Genomic DNA, 18,233 nt, shown 5'->3' with positions numbered 1-18,233 from the left:
TGTTGTTCCCAATTCCTCCCCCAGCCTGGGCCTCCCTGACATTTGCTCCTGCCTGTAGCAGAGCAAGGGCTCAAGCTGTGTCCCTCCAGCACCAGGCTCCCCTCACTTTCAGTCCCGATACTTGGGGGAACAGCACAGCGCCTCTGCTGTCCCATCCGTATGCTGACGGCTTTAACCAGAGGTTTTCTGGTGTGGCCCAGGCATTGCTTGCTGGCTGGTGGGAGTGGAAAGGTGGCTGTTCTGAGCCACGGCTGGAACTTTTCTATCCTAAATCCAGCGTCTGATTCTGACCAAGGTACCTTGGGCTTTGCTAGTGGAAGTGCCATCATCTGCCCCACCAGGGACAGCTGCGGGTGGGTCCTCAGCTGGTGGGTAGGGGCAGAGATTCACGAGCACCGAGTACTGTGTGAGTGTTCGAGAAATTGTGTTTTACAAACAGCATGGACTGAGGGGCCCAGGGTCTGGGGCCTGGCTATAGCTGTAAGTTAACTGGGCCATGGTGAGTCCCTGTGGGCCCTGGGATTCTGGTGCTGGCTTCTGCTCCTGGGCCAGTGCCCTGTGCCTCGGACACTGAGTGTGGAGAGGGGCACGTGGTTCCCTCTAGAGTAGACTTCTTGGATTGTCGTCTGTGATGAGGGCTTGTGTCCTGTTTGAAAGGACAACTGCAACTGGTGCTGCAGTTGGGGAAAATATCAGTACCCAGGAATGGCCCGATCCCAAGGTGGCCTTTCAGCCAAGTGGTAACTGCCTGTGGACAGCTTCCAGGCCCCAGGGAGACTTCTAGCAAAGCCAGCTGAGTTGACAGGAAAAGGCAGCTCCCTCCCACTTTGTGGACTTTGCTGTGAAGGACCAGAGATGGGCGTGGACCGCGAGTCCCCTGACTAGGTCCCTCCTGGTCTTGTGCAAGGCACCCAACTACCCCAGGGGGTTCCAGATGTGGTGCGGGGATGTAGGTGGTGTCCACCAGGCACTCTCCCTGTCCTTGCCCACACACACGAGCACATGTCCTCACTCCGTCAGGCCTCCTCAGGTTGAATCAGGCTGAAGCAGCCATCACTCTTAGTCCAGGGCCCCCAGAGGAGCAGCGTCAGGGCAGAGCCGTGTCTGTGGCTCTGAAGGAGGAGGAGAACCAGAGCAGGGAGAGGCCGTGGCCGCCGGAACCCCATGGCCATGCTAGCCAGACCATCAACTGTGGCCAACAAACATCTGTTTCTGCTGCAAGGACCACAGCACCTGGCTGTGTAGACAGCAGCCTGGAGAGGCCACAGCTGCCTGAGTCACTGTCCAGCTGAGGCTGGAGCCCTGAGCCTGGAGTGCCCTGTGGCCTCTCTTCCTCAGACAGCAAACCCGTGCCTTCCTCCCCTGATCCCAGAACTTCAAGGTGTCAGGGAGGCCTCTCCACCTGAGGGCTGGGCCCTGCACAGCTGCCTGGCCCTGGACTCACCGGCCCCTTCTGCAGCACCTGGACGTCCGCCTGGGGTCCTCAGGGCCTATGGCTGGGCCAGGATCATGCCTCGGTCGCAGGCTCGGGATGCGTGTCGGCCACGAGCCCAGATGTCCTCACTCCAACCCCTACAGACTCAGTAGAGAGCAGGTCTGTCCAGCGATAGAAGGGGCAGCCAGGGGTTTGGAGTGACCTCGTGGGTGTGGACAGTGACTCACGGAGCTGTGGCCTCTCCAGGCTGCTGTCTACACAGCCAGGTGCCGTGGTCCTTGCAGGAGAAACAGATGTTTGTTGGCCATGGTTGATGGTCTGGCTAGCATGGCCATCTCCACCCCATCATCCCTCTGAGGCCTGGCCACGCGCTGGTCTGCTGTTATATGAGCTGCTCTGTGGGGGAAGCCACTTAATCCCTAAAAGGACGTTGCCATGGCTAGCCTGGGAGGCTGGGCCTGGCCTGTCCACTCACCCCCACCTGGGAGCCTTCTGCAGTGTACTCTGGGGCAGGGTGGTTAGAGCTGGGAGGACGCCTTGGGTCCTCTGAGCCATCCCTCATCAGCTCTTGTGTCTAGTCTAAGCCAGGGCTTGGCAAACTGGAGCTCACTGGCCAAATCTGATCTGCAACATCCTTTAGTCAATAGTGTTTTATTAGAAGGCAGCCAAGCTTATTTAGTTGTATTAGTCTGTGGACTTCTGAGCTACAGCAAGCAGTAGAGTTGAATAGCTGAGATAAGACAGAGGTTCTGAGTGGCCCACAAATCCCTAAAGCATTTACTTTTTGGCCCTTTCCTGAAAAGATTTGCGGCCCTTTGGACCTCTGGTCTGGTCAATCCTGCCACGCCTGACTCGCTCACACAGTCCCTTCCTCCAAACAGTCAAAGTTTTTCAGGTTTTGATGTTAAATCTCTTCTGGATCTTCATTTAATATTCACATTCTTCCTGTAATCCCAGCACTTTGAGAGGTCAAGGCGGGCAGATCACCTGAGGTCGGGAGTTTGAGACCAGCCTGGCCAACATGGTGAAACCCCGTCTCTACAAAAAATACAAAAGTTAGCCAGGCATGGTGGCACGCGCCTGTAATCCCAGCTACTCAGGAGGCTGAGGCAGGAGAATCACTTGAACCCAGGAGCTGAAAGTTGCAGTGAGCTGAGATCACACCACTGTACTCCAGCCTGGGCAACACAGCGAGACTCTGCCTCAAAATATATATATATAGAATTCACAGTCTTCACCATCATAATGATAATAATTAAAATAATAGTCCTTTCTCCTTAACCCTGTGAGATGATCTGTCTCCTTGAAGCTCTGATAATAGGTCATTGTGTCTGTTTAATCACATGACTCATCATTTAACCCAGCATCCTTGAGAGCTGGGACTCCATCCTGTGGTCTCCTCTGCACCCACCCCCGGAGTGCATTGGTTTATCTTCCACCAAACACATATATAACACCTTTCTCCCTTTCTTATTTTTACATTTTATTTTTTAGGTTAGTAAAAACTAATGTGTACTGAATATTGAATAGTGATAGGCACACTTCGATCCTTACAGCAACCCCATGTGACAGATATTTCTGCTCTCCCCATCTTATGCCAGGTCCAGAGAGGTCAAGTGAGTTGGTCGGAGTCACACGGCGAGGATGTCCTAGTGTCAGGATTCAAGCCTAGTTCTGGGGATCGTACTCCATTCCTGCCCTGCACTGTCTCTGCATAGTGAGCCATTTTCAGAGTTTGCAGTGTCAACCTACAGGCAAAAAATGGAGGCAAAATAAATATAAGTAGAGAGTTTATTCTGACCAAATTTGAGGGCTGCAGTCCAGGAGCACAGATTCAAGTTACCCTGAATCCATGTTCCTATTGGCAGCAGTTACAAGTGGGTTTTCAAAGGAAAAAGAAGAGAGAGTTTTTAAGTTGTTTACCAATATTTTACATTAAAATACCGTAAGCTATCCATCAGCTAAACATTGTTCTTTGTAGCATAAATTCCAGGAACCTGAAGATAATGGATGAGGCAGCTAGTGAGGAATAAAATGCCTTTAAACAGTTGCCCCCAGGAATGGGAATGGGGAGGGGAGAAAACGGTGCCCGAAGCCCCATACTCCTGTCTCTGGGCTTGATACATTTTGCACACCTGAGTAGCTCAAACTCCTCTGAGCTATTTTTCTTCTCAAAGAAGCTTAGGAGACACTCAGAAAACACTGCCTGGCTCCACCCTGGACAGGACAGGAGGCCCCCAGGGACAGGCCCTGTGGTGATGACCCCTGGGGAGCTCCTGCAGAAGAGTTCACTCCTCCCTTTGTCCTGTTCGACTCTCGGGAATCCTGACCTGGGGGGGCCAGATCTTGGGTGCCCAGAGCTTTTCTCCAGATGGGACCCGCCTGATGGGAATGGAGCTTCTTGGAGGCTGGAGCTGGAGGCCCAGCCAGATCAGACTATGAGGCCTAGGGCCCACTGGGGAGACCTTACTGCTGTGGCGGCGAGAGGACCCTTTCCCTGTGGACCCTAGGGAGCCTGTTGTTAGTGGCTCACGGGCAGTCTGTCACTGTCTCAGCCTTTTCTCAGGCTGCTGGCTGGCCAGGGGGACCAGGACAGGCTGAGACAGCAAAGATACCGCACCAGGCTGGGACTGCAAAGAGGGAGGACCATATGCTAGCAGTTACCAGTGACGCGCCCATTGTCTGCTAGGGCAGAGGTGTGCGACCTGACTCCCTTCGGCAGTGCATCTGTCGGCCCAGTACAGTGTCAGGTTTGCTTACGAAATGACCAAATTCTTTGATTCCTTCCTTTGTAGGGGGTGCCATGTGCCAGAGGAGGGCTGAAGGCTGTTCTGAGTCTGCCCTGTGCCTCGTGTCAGCTCTGTTGGTACAGGACCAGATCTGCTGCTGGACCCAGGCTGTGGCCTGGTCTCAGCCAACCCTCTGTGATGCCCTGTCAGGGTCAATCCTCTTCGTCTCAGCTTGCAGGACAACAGTCTAGTAGTTCGACTCCTGTCACATTAACTGCCCTCACTGCTCAACCTGCAGACCCTGGGACTGTGGAGGGGCCCCAGACAGTGATAACAATGGCCTCCTTGTATTTAACATGGGCCAGGCCCTGTGGAAACAGTCACGTTTTGTCTCATTGAATTTTCAAAACAACCCTAGTACTATTTTATAAAGAAGGAAAGCAAGGCTCAGAGAGCCTGTCACATACCCAAGGTTAAATCTATGAGGTCCTAAAGCCTGGATTGAAATCAAGTTACATGAACTCCAGGGTCTATATAAACAGATTGTAGAGTCCAAGCCACACAGGACTGGGCTCTGGGGACCCTTGTGTCCTCGCCCTGGGGAAGCTGGAAGGGATATTCTTGCAGCCCATGGAGTTTCATGATTCAGAAAGATGCTGGGGGCCGGGTGTGGTGGCTGGCGCCCGTGATCCCAACAATTTGGGAAGCCAAGGCGGGCAGTCACTTAAGGTCAGGGGTTTGAGACCAGCCTGGTCAACATGATGAAACCCCATCTCTGCTAAAAATATAAAAGTTAGCCGGGCGTGGTGGCGCTCCCCTGTAGTCCCAGCTACTCAGGAGACTGAGGCAGGAGAATCACTTGAACCTGGGAGGCAGAAGTTGCAGTGAACCAGGATCGTACCACTGCACTCCAGCCTGGGTGACAGAGTAAGACTCTATCTGAAAAACACAACAAAAGAGACCCACGTTCAAGGGTGCTTACACATTCATGACCTGTCTCTCATAATAGTAATGCAACAAGTTACCTCTTTTTCTCCCCCATGGTTGCTGTATAAAGGTAGCTTATGGAAGCATAGTTTCATAGTCTAGTGCCTACTGTGCAGGTGGAATAAGGGAGGAACAGAATGATTTCATGTTCTATGCTTCTAACACAGTTGCAGGTGTTTTTTACTCTACTCGAATTGCACACGTTCATCCTCATCCCACACAAGCAGCTCAGGGTCATCTTTGAGACTCAGTCCAAAGATCACATCCCCTGGGCATCCTTCCTTTGTCCTAAATGTTCCTCACACCCTCTTCTGGTTCCCACAGAACTTTGACCTTGTTCATTATAGTACTACTGTATCACAATGCACTTGACCAGGAGCTGTTAAAGATTTACCAGCTACCCAAGCTTATTTTAGGACTGACTCGTGAAGTTTCAATGTGTCCCTCTCAGCTAGCACGTGGAAGTCATCCACTATTTGCTGAATGAGTGATTGAACTATATACTATGGTAAAAGTGTAGGATTTAGAAACCTGGTCCTCTTTCTCCATGTGCTATTGATTAGCACTTGTCTTTTTAGAAAATATATTCTATATTCTATTTAAAAGCCACAATAGCTATCCCAACAGCCTGGCACTCTCTGGACCGTTAAGTGTGTGATATATCATGTGCATAATGATATTTTGTGTGTGTGGTAGTGAGTTTGAGCCTCATTTTGCAGGGGAGAAAGCTGAGTCTTGGCAAGGTTAGAAAACGTGCCCACAGCCCTTCCATGGCTACAGATCAAACACTATGGACTCTGACTGATGGGATTCATGATATTGCGTGTTCTCCCTCCCAACTTGCTTAAAGTTTAACATCCAGCTGGGCATTTTTGTCTTCTAGACTTCCACCCAAAGAGTTATGTCCAGTTGCTCCCAGTGTACTGTATCTGCAAATGTTTGTCTTATTTGTTCATACCACAGATTCCAGAACGGAAACAGCTTGCCATCCCAAAGACGGAGTCTCCAGAGGGCTACTATGAAGAGGCTGAGCCATATGACACATCCCTGAATGGTACATCCCAGCGGCTGGGGCTTGGGAGGGCAACTTACTGCTTCCTTCTCAGATGTTGGTACAGACTTACCTGGGGGTAACAGATATGCTCATCCTGGGCTGGGTGACAGAGGGTAGCCTGGGCTACTGTGACAGGAAAGTATGGTCCAAATTGAGAACTGGCCACAGAGCATTCAGCCTTTAGTCTGAATGGGGAGTGAAGACCCACAGCAGACCTAGCGGTCCTGCAAGGAGGAACGAGGGATGGCACATAACAAATAGGTTGACTGTGTCTGATGTTTTCTGTGGTTCCTGCCTGCAAGTTGTGAGATTTCAGCACAAAGGTGATGGAAGAGAGGAGTTTTGGCCAACAGGCCCAAGGCCCTGGTCAGCAATGGAAGTGGTGGTCAGGCTGAGTCTGAGCTCAGTTTCCACGTTCTTTCACTGGACTCATAGTTATGGTGCTCCCACTGTGTCAGGGACAGGAGCCCAGTCATCCCTAGCACTGACATTCGGTGAAAGAAGACAGACAACAAATAAACAGCATGTGTCAGTGGTGATAAGTGAGAAGATGGAAAACAGAACAGGAGCTGGGCTTCTGCAGGACAGGGGAGTTACTTTAGATAGGGAAGGCTTCTCTGATAGCATGACTTAAACAGATTCCTGAATGAAGTGGAGAGTGAGTCAGGCAGATACATTCAGGAAGAACTTTCCAGACAGAGAACATGGTATCTGCAAAAGCCCCAAGGCAGGAGAGCTCTGGGTGTGTCTGAGGAACAACAGGGAAGCCAGCATGGCAGGCGCAGGGGAGAGTGACAGGAGATGGGGACACAGATGGGGCTGCCAGCCACAGGAATGACTTTGGCCTTTCTCTGAGTGAGGAAAGACTGCAAACCTCCAGAGGGTTACTTAGGGACTGGCCTAACTTAGTGTATTAGTCTGTACTCATGCTGCTAAGAAAGACATACCCAAGACTAGGTAACTTATAAAGGAAAGAGGTTTAATGGACTCACAGTTCCACATAGTTGGAGAAGCCTCACAATCATGGCAGAAGATGAAGAGCAAAGACGTCTTACATGGCAGTAGCAAGAGAGAGCGTGTGCAGGGAAACTCCCCTTTATAAAACCATCAGATCTCGTGAGACTTATTCACTATCACGAGAACAGCATGGGAAAGACTCACCCCCATGATTCAATTACCTCCCACCAGGTCCCTCCCATGACACATGGGAATTATGGGAGCTACAATTCAAGATGAAATTTGGGTGGAGACACAGTCAAACTTATATCACTTAGGTATTGAAAAGATCGCCCTGGATACTGTGTGAGCAGCTCTGTAGGCAGGGCTCATGCTAGCACCCTCTGTCCTTGGCTGATGGTTCGCAGCCTGAGGAAGTTGGATCAAAAGTGCTCTTGGTTTGGGGATTTGATTACACAGGAAGGCTTCGAGGTTCAGGAAGAGGTGGTTGTGACCCTCATCTCTGGGGCAGCTGGACTGTGGTCCTCCCCTTCTGGCTTCCTTCTCTTTCCTTCCTTTGTAAGTGAAAGGGCTTTCAAAGCATAATCAATCAGCAGATATAAAAGGCCAGGGCCCCTGGGGCTGGGAATGAACTAGGCTGAAGAAGGTGTTGTTGGTTCCATAAAGAACAGGACCAGGAATGAGATGGAACCAGCCTAAGTGCCCATCAACCAATGAGGGGATAAAGAAAAATGTGGTACATACACAGCACAGAAGACTACTCAGCCAGAAAAAGGAATAAAATAATGTTTTTTGCAGAAACTTGGATGGAACTAGAGGCCATTATTCTAAGTGAAGTAACTCAGGATGGAAAACCAAATATCCTATGTTCTCACTTATAAGTGGGAGCTAAGCTTTGAAGACCCAAAGGCATAAGAGTGATATAATGGACTTTGGGGACTAGCGGGGGAAGATTGGGAGCAGGGGTGAGGGATAAAAGACCACATATTTGGTACAGTGTACACTGCTCGGATGACAGGTGCACTATCAGAAATCATCATTAAAGAACGTATCCACCTGAACCCCAAAAACTATTGGAATAAAAATAAGAACAGGACCAGGAATGAGATGGGACCGGTGACTGGGAGAGGCATGGGATTCCCCTGCCCTTCCTTCACACTTACCTGCCGCCTCCTGCTGGGAACTCTGTGGGAGGTGATCGCCTGTTTGGGTTGAGTCTATTCTAAGACACTGGCTTTGTGGGCAGTCGGCACTTAGCACTGACCCACTGAGCATGCGAGGTGGTGCCAACTCACCAGTCGGGCTGTGATTTCAGACCAAAGGCAAGGGTGCGGTGCTGCCGTCTGGATGCGCGTTGAAGGTGGAAACAGTGACTCACCGCGGTGAGCACCTCCCTGCCCTCAGGTGCGGTCGGGCCAGCAGGGGCCTGCCTGCCAGACGTGCCAGGGGGCCGGTTTGTGGGGCAGACGCTCCATCTCGACACAAACAAGTGGTCAGAAAGGCCAGCGCTTCTTGGTTTTGTCTCTCAACTGTGAGTTCATACTTGTCGTAGCCGGGACTAGGGGTCATCCCAAGGACAGCTCGAACTCACTGTGTGGAGTGGGTCAAGAAAGCTCCGAGATGGAGGAAATCCAGCTGCGAGGTGGGAGGGAACATAGTTCTGCCTGTCCTGCCAGCCAGCGAGAGGCCTGGGGATGACTTGGGGAGAAGCAGTCACAGTCAGCACAGAGCGAGGCCTTCACCTGCCTTACAAGCTGGCCTGGCCTCAGGTCCTGCCTGGTCAGTGTGACATGCAGCATGTGGCCAGAGAAATGGGTGTGGGCCCCAGCCCCTTGCTATAGTTGGTGGCCATAGCGATTTGCTGACTTCCTGCAAAAGGTCAGTTTCTTGGATTCTTGACCTGCTGTATCAGCCCTGTCCCCACACTGCTCCCCGGGTCATGTCCCTCTCTCTGAGCACATGTGTAATGAGTGCCCTGATGGCCTGTGCTAGGGGTATCGGGGTCTGCCCTGCTTGCCAGAGATACCAGGTACTTCGCTGATGGTGTCTTACCCTGGGGTAATGCTAGTGGCTATAACAACCCAGCAGCTTCTGTCTACAGTAACACAATGCAAACCTGTTTCACACTCAGGGGTATTTCAGTGGGGGGCATTACTCATCCTCATGTAGATTAGGTGCCCAGGCTCCGTCCATGTTTGTCTCGGCCACCCTCAAGGGCCACAGAATCCTCTGCAGAGAGAGAGCAGAGAACCCCTATCTGCTTCTTAACAGCACCAGCCAGAAGCGACACACATCACTTCCACCCACAGTCCCTTGGTGACAAGTAGTCACATGGTCATCTCTGGATGCGAAGGGGTCTGGATCCAGGAAATGTTGTCCTTGGCTCAGCAGTGGCCTCACCCAACAGCCCACACCTCTGATGGGCAAGCATTAACCTCTGGTGGACTGGCAGCTGGGTTGCCACATCTGGGTCACTCTTTGTGTCTCTGCACTTGGACGTACTCCTCTCTTCATCCTGTCTCTCTTCTCTTCCCTCTGTCCGTGCTCCTGGATGTTGTGCAGGTCACTCTGGTGGATTTCTCCCCAGTGGAGTCCCCAGATGGGTGCAGATGCCCGAAGGAGTCATTTACGCCACGATCACCTTGGGTACTGCTTGCTCCCTGAGCTGGAATGCCAGTGATTCTTGCCTGCTGCCTGGCTCTCAGAGATGTGTGCGTGCCCCGAGGGTGGCCACCGCCTTCTTCCTGTCCTTGTGCATGGGTCCTGCATGTGCATGCTCTGTGCAATCTTCCCAGAGGAGCCACCTACCTGGCCTTCCACAGTCCCACCCCCACTGCCCTGAACGTGCTATCAAAACACATGGCTAAAAGACCCACAGTGTGCATGGCTGTTCTGCCCTCAGTTCCACAGGACATAGTGAGGTAGAGTCTACCTAGGGATGGCAGACGGGGATGGAATTATCTCAGCATCCTGCCTCTCATTCCTGTTCACCCTGCACCTCCTAGAAGCCAAGTATCTGTTTTCAGAATATGGTACTGTTTTTGTTTGGTTTTGTTTTGGAGATGGAGTCTGGCTCTGTCACCCAGGCTGAAATGCAGTGGCATGATCTTGGCTCACTGCAACCTTTACCTCCCAGGTTCAAGTGATTCTCTTACCTCCACCTCCCAAGTAGCTGGGATTACAGGCATGCAACATCAGGCCTGGCTAATTTTTGTATCTTTAGTGGAAACGGGGTTTTGCCATATTGGCCAGGCTGGTCTCGAACTCCTGGCCTCAAGTGATCTGCCCTCTTCAGCTTCCCAAAGTACTGGAATTGCAGGTGTGAGCCACCATGCCTGGCCAAGAATATCCAATGTTTATGGTGTGCTATTATGATCCCTCTTACGGGTAAAAACAATTATTAATATATTTGCTCTAAATTTCCTCCGAGCTACTCCAGGAGTATGATTTATTGTTCTTTTTTCTTTTTCTTTTCTTTTTTTTTTTGAGACAGAGTTTCACTCTGTTGCCCAGGCTGGAGTGCATTGGCGCAATCTCCGCTCACTGCAAGTTCTGCGGCCTCCCAGGTTCACGCCATTCTCCTGCCTCTGCCTCCCGAGAAGCTGGGATTACAGGCATCCACCACCATGCCCGGCTAATTTTTTTTTTTTTTTGTATCTTTAGTAGAGACGGGGTTTCACCGTGTTTGCCAGGATGGTCTCGATCTCCTGACCTCGTGATCTGCCCGCCTCAGGCCTCCCAAAGTGCTGGGATTACAGGCGTGAGCCACCACGCCTGGTCATTTTTTTTTTTTTTTTTTTTTTGAGACAGAATCTCACTCTGCCAGCCAGGCTGGAGTGGAATGGCATGATCTCAGCTCACTGCAACCTCCACTTCCTGGTTCAAGCGATTCTCCTGCCTCAGCCTCCTGAGTAGCTGGGATTATAGGCATCCACCACCATGCCCGGCTAATTTTTTTTGTATTTTTAGAAAAGACAGGGTTTCACCATGTTGGCCAGGCTGGTCTCAAACTCCTGACCTCAAGTGATCTGCCCAGCTTGGCCTCCTAAATTTCTGGGATTACAGGTATTAGCTACCATGCCCAGCCTCTTTTTTTTCCTCAATGTTTTTTCTTTCATACCTAGTCCTGTTAATGATTTGCTGTTCTTAGCCTCCTAATACCCCCATGGAGGAGGATGGGCAAATGTTAGAATTCTTCAGGAAACATGTGGGGCAACCCCAGAAGCGCAGAACAGTGGAGACTTACCCAAATTCTTCACACTAAACTCTGTAGCCTCCTCCATTAATTTTTGTTACTGAAGGAAGAATCCCAATGACAGTGTATCATTTTTAAAATGTCACTTATTATACAGATAATGCAATACTGGCAATAAGGAAAAATTTTTTAAATTACCCTGATCCTACCACCCATCGAATCAACTATTTTGAGCTTTTTCTATGTTGCCTTGCAGTGCTGATCTATTTGCATGTATAGTTCTAATTGTGCTTTCTCCCTTATTCATACCTTAGGGAGTTTATTGAGCTGCACACCAGTCTTCAGAGTTTTAATTGATTACAATTGCATAGTAGATTCTTAAGTGGGTAAAATCATGCTTTACTTACCCAGTCCCCTTCTGCTGACTGCTCAACAGCCCTTGAATGAATATCCTAATGCATGTAACATTCTTCCCCACCCCTGCCCTTTTTTGAGACAGGGTCTCTGTTGCCCAGGCTGGAGTGCAGTGGCATGATCTCAGTTCATTGTAACCTTCATCTCCTGGGCTCAAGCCATCCTGCCACCTCAGCCTCCCAAGTAGCTGGGACTGCAGGTGCATACCACCATGCCCAGCTAATTTTTGTATTTTTTGTAGAGATGGGGTTTTGCCATGCTGCCCAGGCTGGTCTCGAACTCCTGAGCTCAAGTGATCCACCTGCCTCGGCTTCCCAGAGTGCCAGAATTACAGGCATGAGCAACCACGCCTGGTCCCTTCTCTTTTTAAAAAACTAGTTTCCTAGGATAAAATAGCAGGACTGAGATTATTGGATCAAAGAGTATGGGTGTTTTTATGGCTCTTCAAACAGGCTGCCAGACTGCTGTCTGAGGAGCCTGTGTTAAATTACATTGTCACCTGTAATCTAAGAGTTCAGGGTTCCATCCTGGGTAATACTGCTATTTTCAGTCTTATTTAATAGGTATAAATTATACACTTTTACATTAAGCCATAAAGAGAAGTAGTGTCACACGACTTTTAAAGAAAACTGATATTAAAATATTTAAAATGTTGTTTTTAGAAACATTAAAACACATTTTCATTGGCACTGTTGCTAGAATAACTATTGCAGGGGCCTCATCCCATTTTTCTATATTCTAATTCAAATGTGCTTCTTAGTAAAATCAAATGTGCTTCTTAGTAAAATCAACAATATTTTATGTAGCTATACAGACAGGAGAAAGGGCTTCTGGATTCTTCTGCCAAGACTTAGGGGCCTCTGGGCTGGTCCTCTTCTGAAGGGTGTCATGGGAATGAAGGCAGAGTGTCATTCAGCCTGACTCAAGGGGAAAGAACAAGGACTGCCGTGCAGAAGTCAGGGAAATAGATGCTGAGTCCATTTCCTAACTGATAGGGCTGCCGGGAATGGGAGTATCCAGTGATCAGGAGACAGTGAGCCCTCCCCGGGAAATTCGGGCAGAACATCAAGGTTATGGTAGACAGGATTCCTGTGCCAGGTGTTGGACTGAAATCCTGAGGTTCCCTTTCCTCCATGCCCTGCTTTTCAGGGATAGATGGATGGATGAATAGAGAGATAGACAGATAGATCGATCAATCGATAGACAGATGAACTGATTGACTGATTTATTCACACGTTTGTTTTGTCCTTGAATAGAGCAGTGGGACCTGGGAACAGAGCCACTCTTGCAGGGTGGTGGGGACAGAAACTAGAAACTGAGGTGGGTGGGGTATACGTAGAATCGTGCATGATGTGTGCTCTGATGAGTTTTGGGATTCTTTTGAAATGACAAAAGAGTAAGGGTTTAAGTTAGAAATGAGTAAAAGGAGCTACATTTGTGCCAGGAGGTATTAGGGAGGGAAGGCAAGCAGTGTCTATGGAGGATATGAGTGGAGGTTTGAAAAAGGGCTCTGACTAGGAGAGGGTATTTGGGAGGAAGAAGGTGGCCCCTTTGCCCACAAAGTATTTCCTGCCGTGGTTTATTTGGACTTTTATTTTGGAGGAGCCACAGCCCCTTCCCCAGATCTAGGACTGAGCCAGGCCCAGCCAGGCCGGTGGCCATTAGAGGCCTGCCTTGCACACAGCTCAGGTGGAGTGCAGGTGGCGTCTCTTCCTCCTGAGCCCTTGGAATGCCAGAGGCCAGGCCTGGGAGAACCTGGCAGCATCCCACCCCACGCCCTTCATCTTTCATTTGAGGAATTAGAGGCCGTGAGTAGGAGAACCGGCCTTGTCAAGAGCAGACAGTTGGTCTGTGGGGCAGTGTCTTCTCAGGGTTCCTGTGGACTTGGGAGTGACAGGATTTGAGGAGGAAAAGGGAGAGACTTTGGTTTTAAGTTATGTGTGTTTTGTGGCCAGAGGCAGCATCCAAGAAGCCTCGCTGAGGGGTTTGGGGGCAGGAAAGCCAGCCCTGGGATCTGGCTGGTGGCTGTGGGGTTGGTTTGAGGGCAGGGAGAGTCGGGGGCTGTGGTCTGGCCGCTGCTGCTCCTGCCTGCTGCCCTCCCCAGTGATGCTGCTTCGGGACCGTCCCCTGCCCCATGGGGCCCTGACTGAGCTGGTCTTCCTTGCAGAGGACGGAGAGGCTGTGAGCAGCTCCTACGAGTCCTACGATGAAGAGGACGGCAGCAAGGGCAAATCGGCCCCCTACCAGTGGCCCTCACCGGAGGCTGGCATCGAGCTGATGCGCGATGCCCGCATCTGCGCCTTCCTGTGGCGCAAGAAGTGGCTGGGACAGTGGGCCAAGCAGCTCTGTGTCATCAAGGACAACAGGCTTCTGGTCAGTCTGCCTCACGTTGTCTTGTACCCCCGCTCCTCTCAAGGGAAGGGGCAGGGACAGGGAAGGAGGGGCAGGGACAGGGAAGGAGGGGCAGGGACAGGGAAGGAGGGGCAGGGACAGGGAAGGAGGGGCAGGGACAGGGAAGGAGGGGCAGGGACAGGGAAGGAGGGGCAGGGACAGGGAAGGAGGGGCAGGGACAGGGAAGGAGGGGCAGGGACAGGGAAGGAGGGGCAGGGACAGGGAAGGAGGAGCAGGGACAGGGAAGGAGGGGCAGGGACAGGGAAGGAGGGACAGGGACAGGGAAGGAGGGACAGGATGGTCCCTGACCTGAGAGGTTTCAAGTTTGTTTATATCAGGAGATTTTAACTTCTCCCTAACCTGAAATTGTATACAGGATTTTGTGTGTATGGATGAATGTACTTTTTCTGAACCAGAGAGGTCTAGTAGTTTCACCAGGCTCTCAAAGAGGGCTGTGACTACCACTGCCTCCCCCGTCTCCATCCCATCCTCCTCTTTGTGAGACAGATACATCTTTCTGTCCCCTGATCCTTTTTCATGTCCTGTCCACTGGAGTCCAGTCAGGCTCCTCCAGCCCAGCCCCAATTCTGGCTACTGTTTTTGTTGTTGTTGTTGTTGATGATGTTTTGTTTGTTTTTTGTTGTTGTTTTTGAGACAGAGTCTTGCTCTGTCACCCAGGCTGCAGTGCAGTGGCGCGATCTTGGCTCACTGCAAGCTCTACCTCCTGGATTCAAGAGATTCTCCTGCCTCAGTCTCCTGAGTAGCTGGGATTACAGGCGCCTGCCACCACGCCCAGCTAATTTCTGTATTTTCAGTGGAGATGGGGTTTCACCATGTTGGTCAGGCTGGTCTCGAACTCCAGACTTTGTGATCCACCTGCCTCAGCCTCCCAAAATGCTGGGTTAACAGGCGTGAGCCACTGCGCCCGGCCCTTGCTACTGTTTTTATCTGTGCAGCATGAGAATGCTAGGTATCTTCTCAGAAACAACAATATTTTGAATAAGTGATTATAAGACCAGACCCAGCAAGGAACCAGATATTACTCTGACAACAGTCCTGTTTCCTGCTATTTTAAATTAAAATTCCCAGTTGCGTGTCCTGACTTGAAATTCCACGGAATTATTACAAACACCTTTTCTTGCTCCGTGCCAGTGTTATTTCAGGTAATCCTGTTAAGCAAGCCTGTAAGGTTTCCCCCATTTTACAAATAGGGAGCCAAGGGGTAAAGTATTTTCTCTGGTAGGGGAAGAGAATCCTTCCTTTCTTTGTTAACACATCATCTTCCTAACTAGGCAGAGAAGAAGCTTAGTGTTTGTGCCTTATGGATCCTTTACTCCAGAAGCCAAGCAAGCAATGCAGAGAGGTGGAGAAGGAGTGAAAGTCTGTCCACTTTGGAGAACTGAAAGGTGTCCACAAAGGACGTATTTTAGGGCCCCCCAGGCCTGGGGCAAGTTTGAACCATTTGGACAGCAGCATCCTGGAGCATCCTTGGCTGAGGCCAGTGAGAAGGAGGCTTGAGGGAGAGAGGGACAATCTGATGTGAAGAACAGGAGTTGCTGATATTTGAGGTTAAGGCTCCAGGCTGCTTCGGGGTGTCCAGCCTCTTAGTCTTGCTGGGTAAAGTCAGGCTCTTGGTGGGTCCTGCAATGTCCAGGGGCCCCTCCTTTGCAGACATCACCTCCGCCCGGCAGCCCTGGGAAAGTGGTACATTTTCTCTCTTTCCTTCCAGTGCTACAAATCCTCCAAGGACCACAGCCCTCAGCTGGATGTGAACCTGCTGGGCAGCAGCGTCGTTCACAAGGAGAAGCAAGTGCGGAAGAAGGAGCACAAGCTGAAGATCACACCGATGAACGCCGATGTGATTGTGCTGGGTCTGCAGAGCAAGGACCAGGCTGAGCAGTGGCTCAGGGTGAGGGGGACACCGGACCACTTGGAGGGGCTCCTAGAGTTGTGGCCCCCAGCTTTTCTAAAGGGATGGATGATAGGGTCAGGGGTAGAAGATGTGTGATCCTTCAAGTTTGCAGGGCTTCCTGTGTTCTAAGTGGTAGTGATCTGTCTTCTGCAAATGGGTTACAGCATGCTGCTGCTAGGTCTGAATCCCCAGTAGCCCGGACTTGGGTGCAGTTGAAATCCATTCCCCTTTTTGCCTGTAGTGAGGCATCCCCCACCTACTTATTTATTTATTTATTTATTTATTTACTTACTTACTTACTTACTTACTTATTTTGAGACAGAGTCTCGCTCTGTCGCCCAGGATGGAGTGCAGTGGTGTGATCTCTGCTCACTGCAAACTCTGCCTCCCGGGTTCATGCCATTCTTCTGCCTCAGTCTCTGGAGTAGCTGGGATTACAGGCACCTGCCACCACACCTGGCTAATTTTTTGTATTTTTAGTAGAGACAGGTTTTACCGTGTTAGCCAGGATGGTCTCAATCTCCTGATCTCACGATTCGCCTGCCTCAGCCTCCCAAAGTGCTGGGATTATAGGCGTAAGCCACCGCACCCGGCTCCCCCACCTCCTTATTAAAAAAGAATACATGTCGCTGTCATTTGCCATGTATTTGCCATAGACCAAGGACTATTAGCAACTTTAACCCATGTAACCACACTGGGGATGGCTGGGGAATGTTAATGTCCCCATATTACAGGAGTGGTGATTAAGGCTCGAAGGGTGGAGGTGATGGATCCAAGTCATCTGCCAAGTGGTGGCAGCATTGGTTCTCAGGCCTAGGCCCGTCTGATACAGTGCTGTGCCTCCTGCCACCGCAAATGCTTGTGGTCCACTCTGCCCACGCTTCCCCGGGTGTGATGATGATGAGCCACTTGGGGAGGGGCTTGCCTGCCCCAGGTGAAAGCTGGGCTTGATGCTTCCAGCAGGTGTAAAGTTTGCACCAGGAATGGATCCCCAATTCCAGAGGGACCTTCAAACCCAGCAGGGACCCTGGTGAGGCCAGCAAGAGCCAGAGCAGCCCTTCCCCTCCTTCCTGCTGCCCCTCCCCTCCTTCCTGCTGCCCCCTCTCCCATCAAAACCACTTCAGCACAGGAGCATTCTATCTACCCTGCACCCCACCCCACTCCACCTGCCACCCACCTAAATGTAACCACCTTGGCCAGCCTGTCAGAAACAGATCTGGACCGCCTCAGCAAAACATGACCAAAATGTACCCACCTGAGGCATGGGTCCATCCCTAGGTTGAGTACCCTAGATTTGGAGCAGGCAGGCTGTTTTTGTAAACCCACTAATTGTTTTAGAAATGCCAGGCCTGGCCTAACCAAGCTTCTAGAAGGTGCTGACAGGTATCTCAGTCTTTACTGCAAAATCTTCAAGTGGTGAAAGACAGTGGCATGTAGAAAAGGAAAGGCCAGTGCATACACAGGTTTGTGGTTTAGCTTCACAGATCTCCATGTGGGGTGGGGTTCCTGAGAGAGCTAACAAGCTCTGAAAGGCCAGCCCTGGGCATTTAAGAGCCAGGGCTCTGAGTTCAAATCCGAGCTTCACCCCTTTTTAGCTGAGTGATTTGGGACTGGATTCTTTAATGTGCACAAAGTGCTTAGCACTGTGCCTGGTACATACTGAGTGCTCCATGAAACCTGGATACTACAGATAAGACCACTGAGGCCCAGACGGAGTGGGGGTCTTGTCCTGGGCTGCAGAGCTGATTAGGACCCAGAGCTCTGGGCTGTTGGTTTCTTACCCCAGTCTCCTGGCTCCTATCCCTCCCCATCCTCACCCACTATACACACACACACTCATTTGCACACATATATGCACACATGCACATTCATGTATACATTTGTATACACATAGACAAATGCACATGTATGCACATTTGCATGCACATTTATGTTCATGCATGCATTGTGCATGCATGTGTACACACACACACACACACACACACACACACACTGCTCTTGCTCCCAGTTCCCCACTCTGTTTCTCTGATTGCTCAGATCCACTGATCCTCTCCCTGCCCCCTGGCTTCCCTCCCCAAACTCTCACGCCCTCTTCCTGAGACCCCTGGCCCCACAGCCTCTGCTGGTAGTTTCAAAGACAAGAACGCTTTCAGAAAGCA

The 18,233-nt window shown here is 50.7% G+C and overlaps 1 protein-coding gene across 8 annotated transcripts in view; it reads left to right on the top strand.

The window, feature by feature from the left end:
* The window catches only part of AFAP1L2 (actin filament associated protein 1 like 2), a 108,937-nt gene that overhangs the window by 74,115 nt on the left and 16,589 nt on the right, over positions 1-18,233 (top strand). For 5 of the 8 annotated variants that reach the window (XM_050804230.1, XM_050804224.1, XM_050804223.1 and 2 more), the window contains 4 exons: positions 6,115-6,205; positions 9,725-9,808; positions 13,939-14,144; positions 15,892-16,071. In XM_050804230.1, coding sequence (XP_050660187.1) covers positions 6,115-6,205; positions 9,725-9,808; positions 13,939-14,144; positions 15,892-16,071 — 561 coding nt within the window. The remainder of the gene's footprint in view (positions 1-6,114; positions 6,206-9,724; positions 9,809-13,938; positions 14,145-15,891; positions 16,072-18,233) is intronic. The other 3 variants (XM_050804229.1, XM_050804228.1, XM_050804226.1) reach the window with 1 other exon arrangement.

This window comes from Macaca thibetana, chromosome 9, assembly GCF_024542745.1.
Source record: "Macaca thibetana thibetana isolate TM-01 chromosome 9, ASM2454274v1, whole genome shotgun sequence".
Classification (NCBI taxonomy): Eukaryota; Metazoa; Chordata; class Mammalia; order Primates; family Cercopithecidae; genus Macaca; species Macaca thibetana.
The sequence above is the reverse complement of the archived record's forward strand: the minus strand, read 5'-3'. Positions and strand labels throughout refer to the sequence as shown.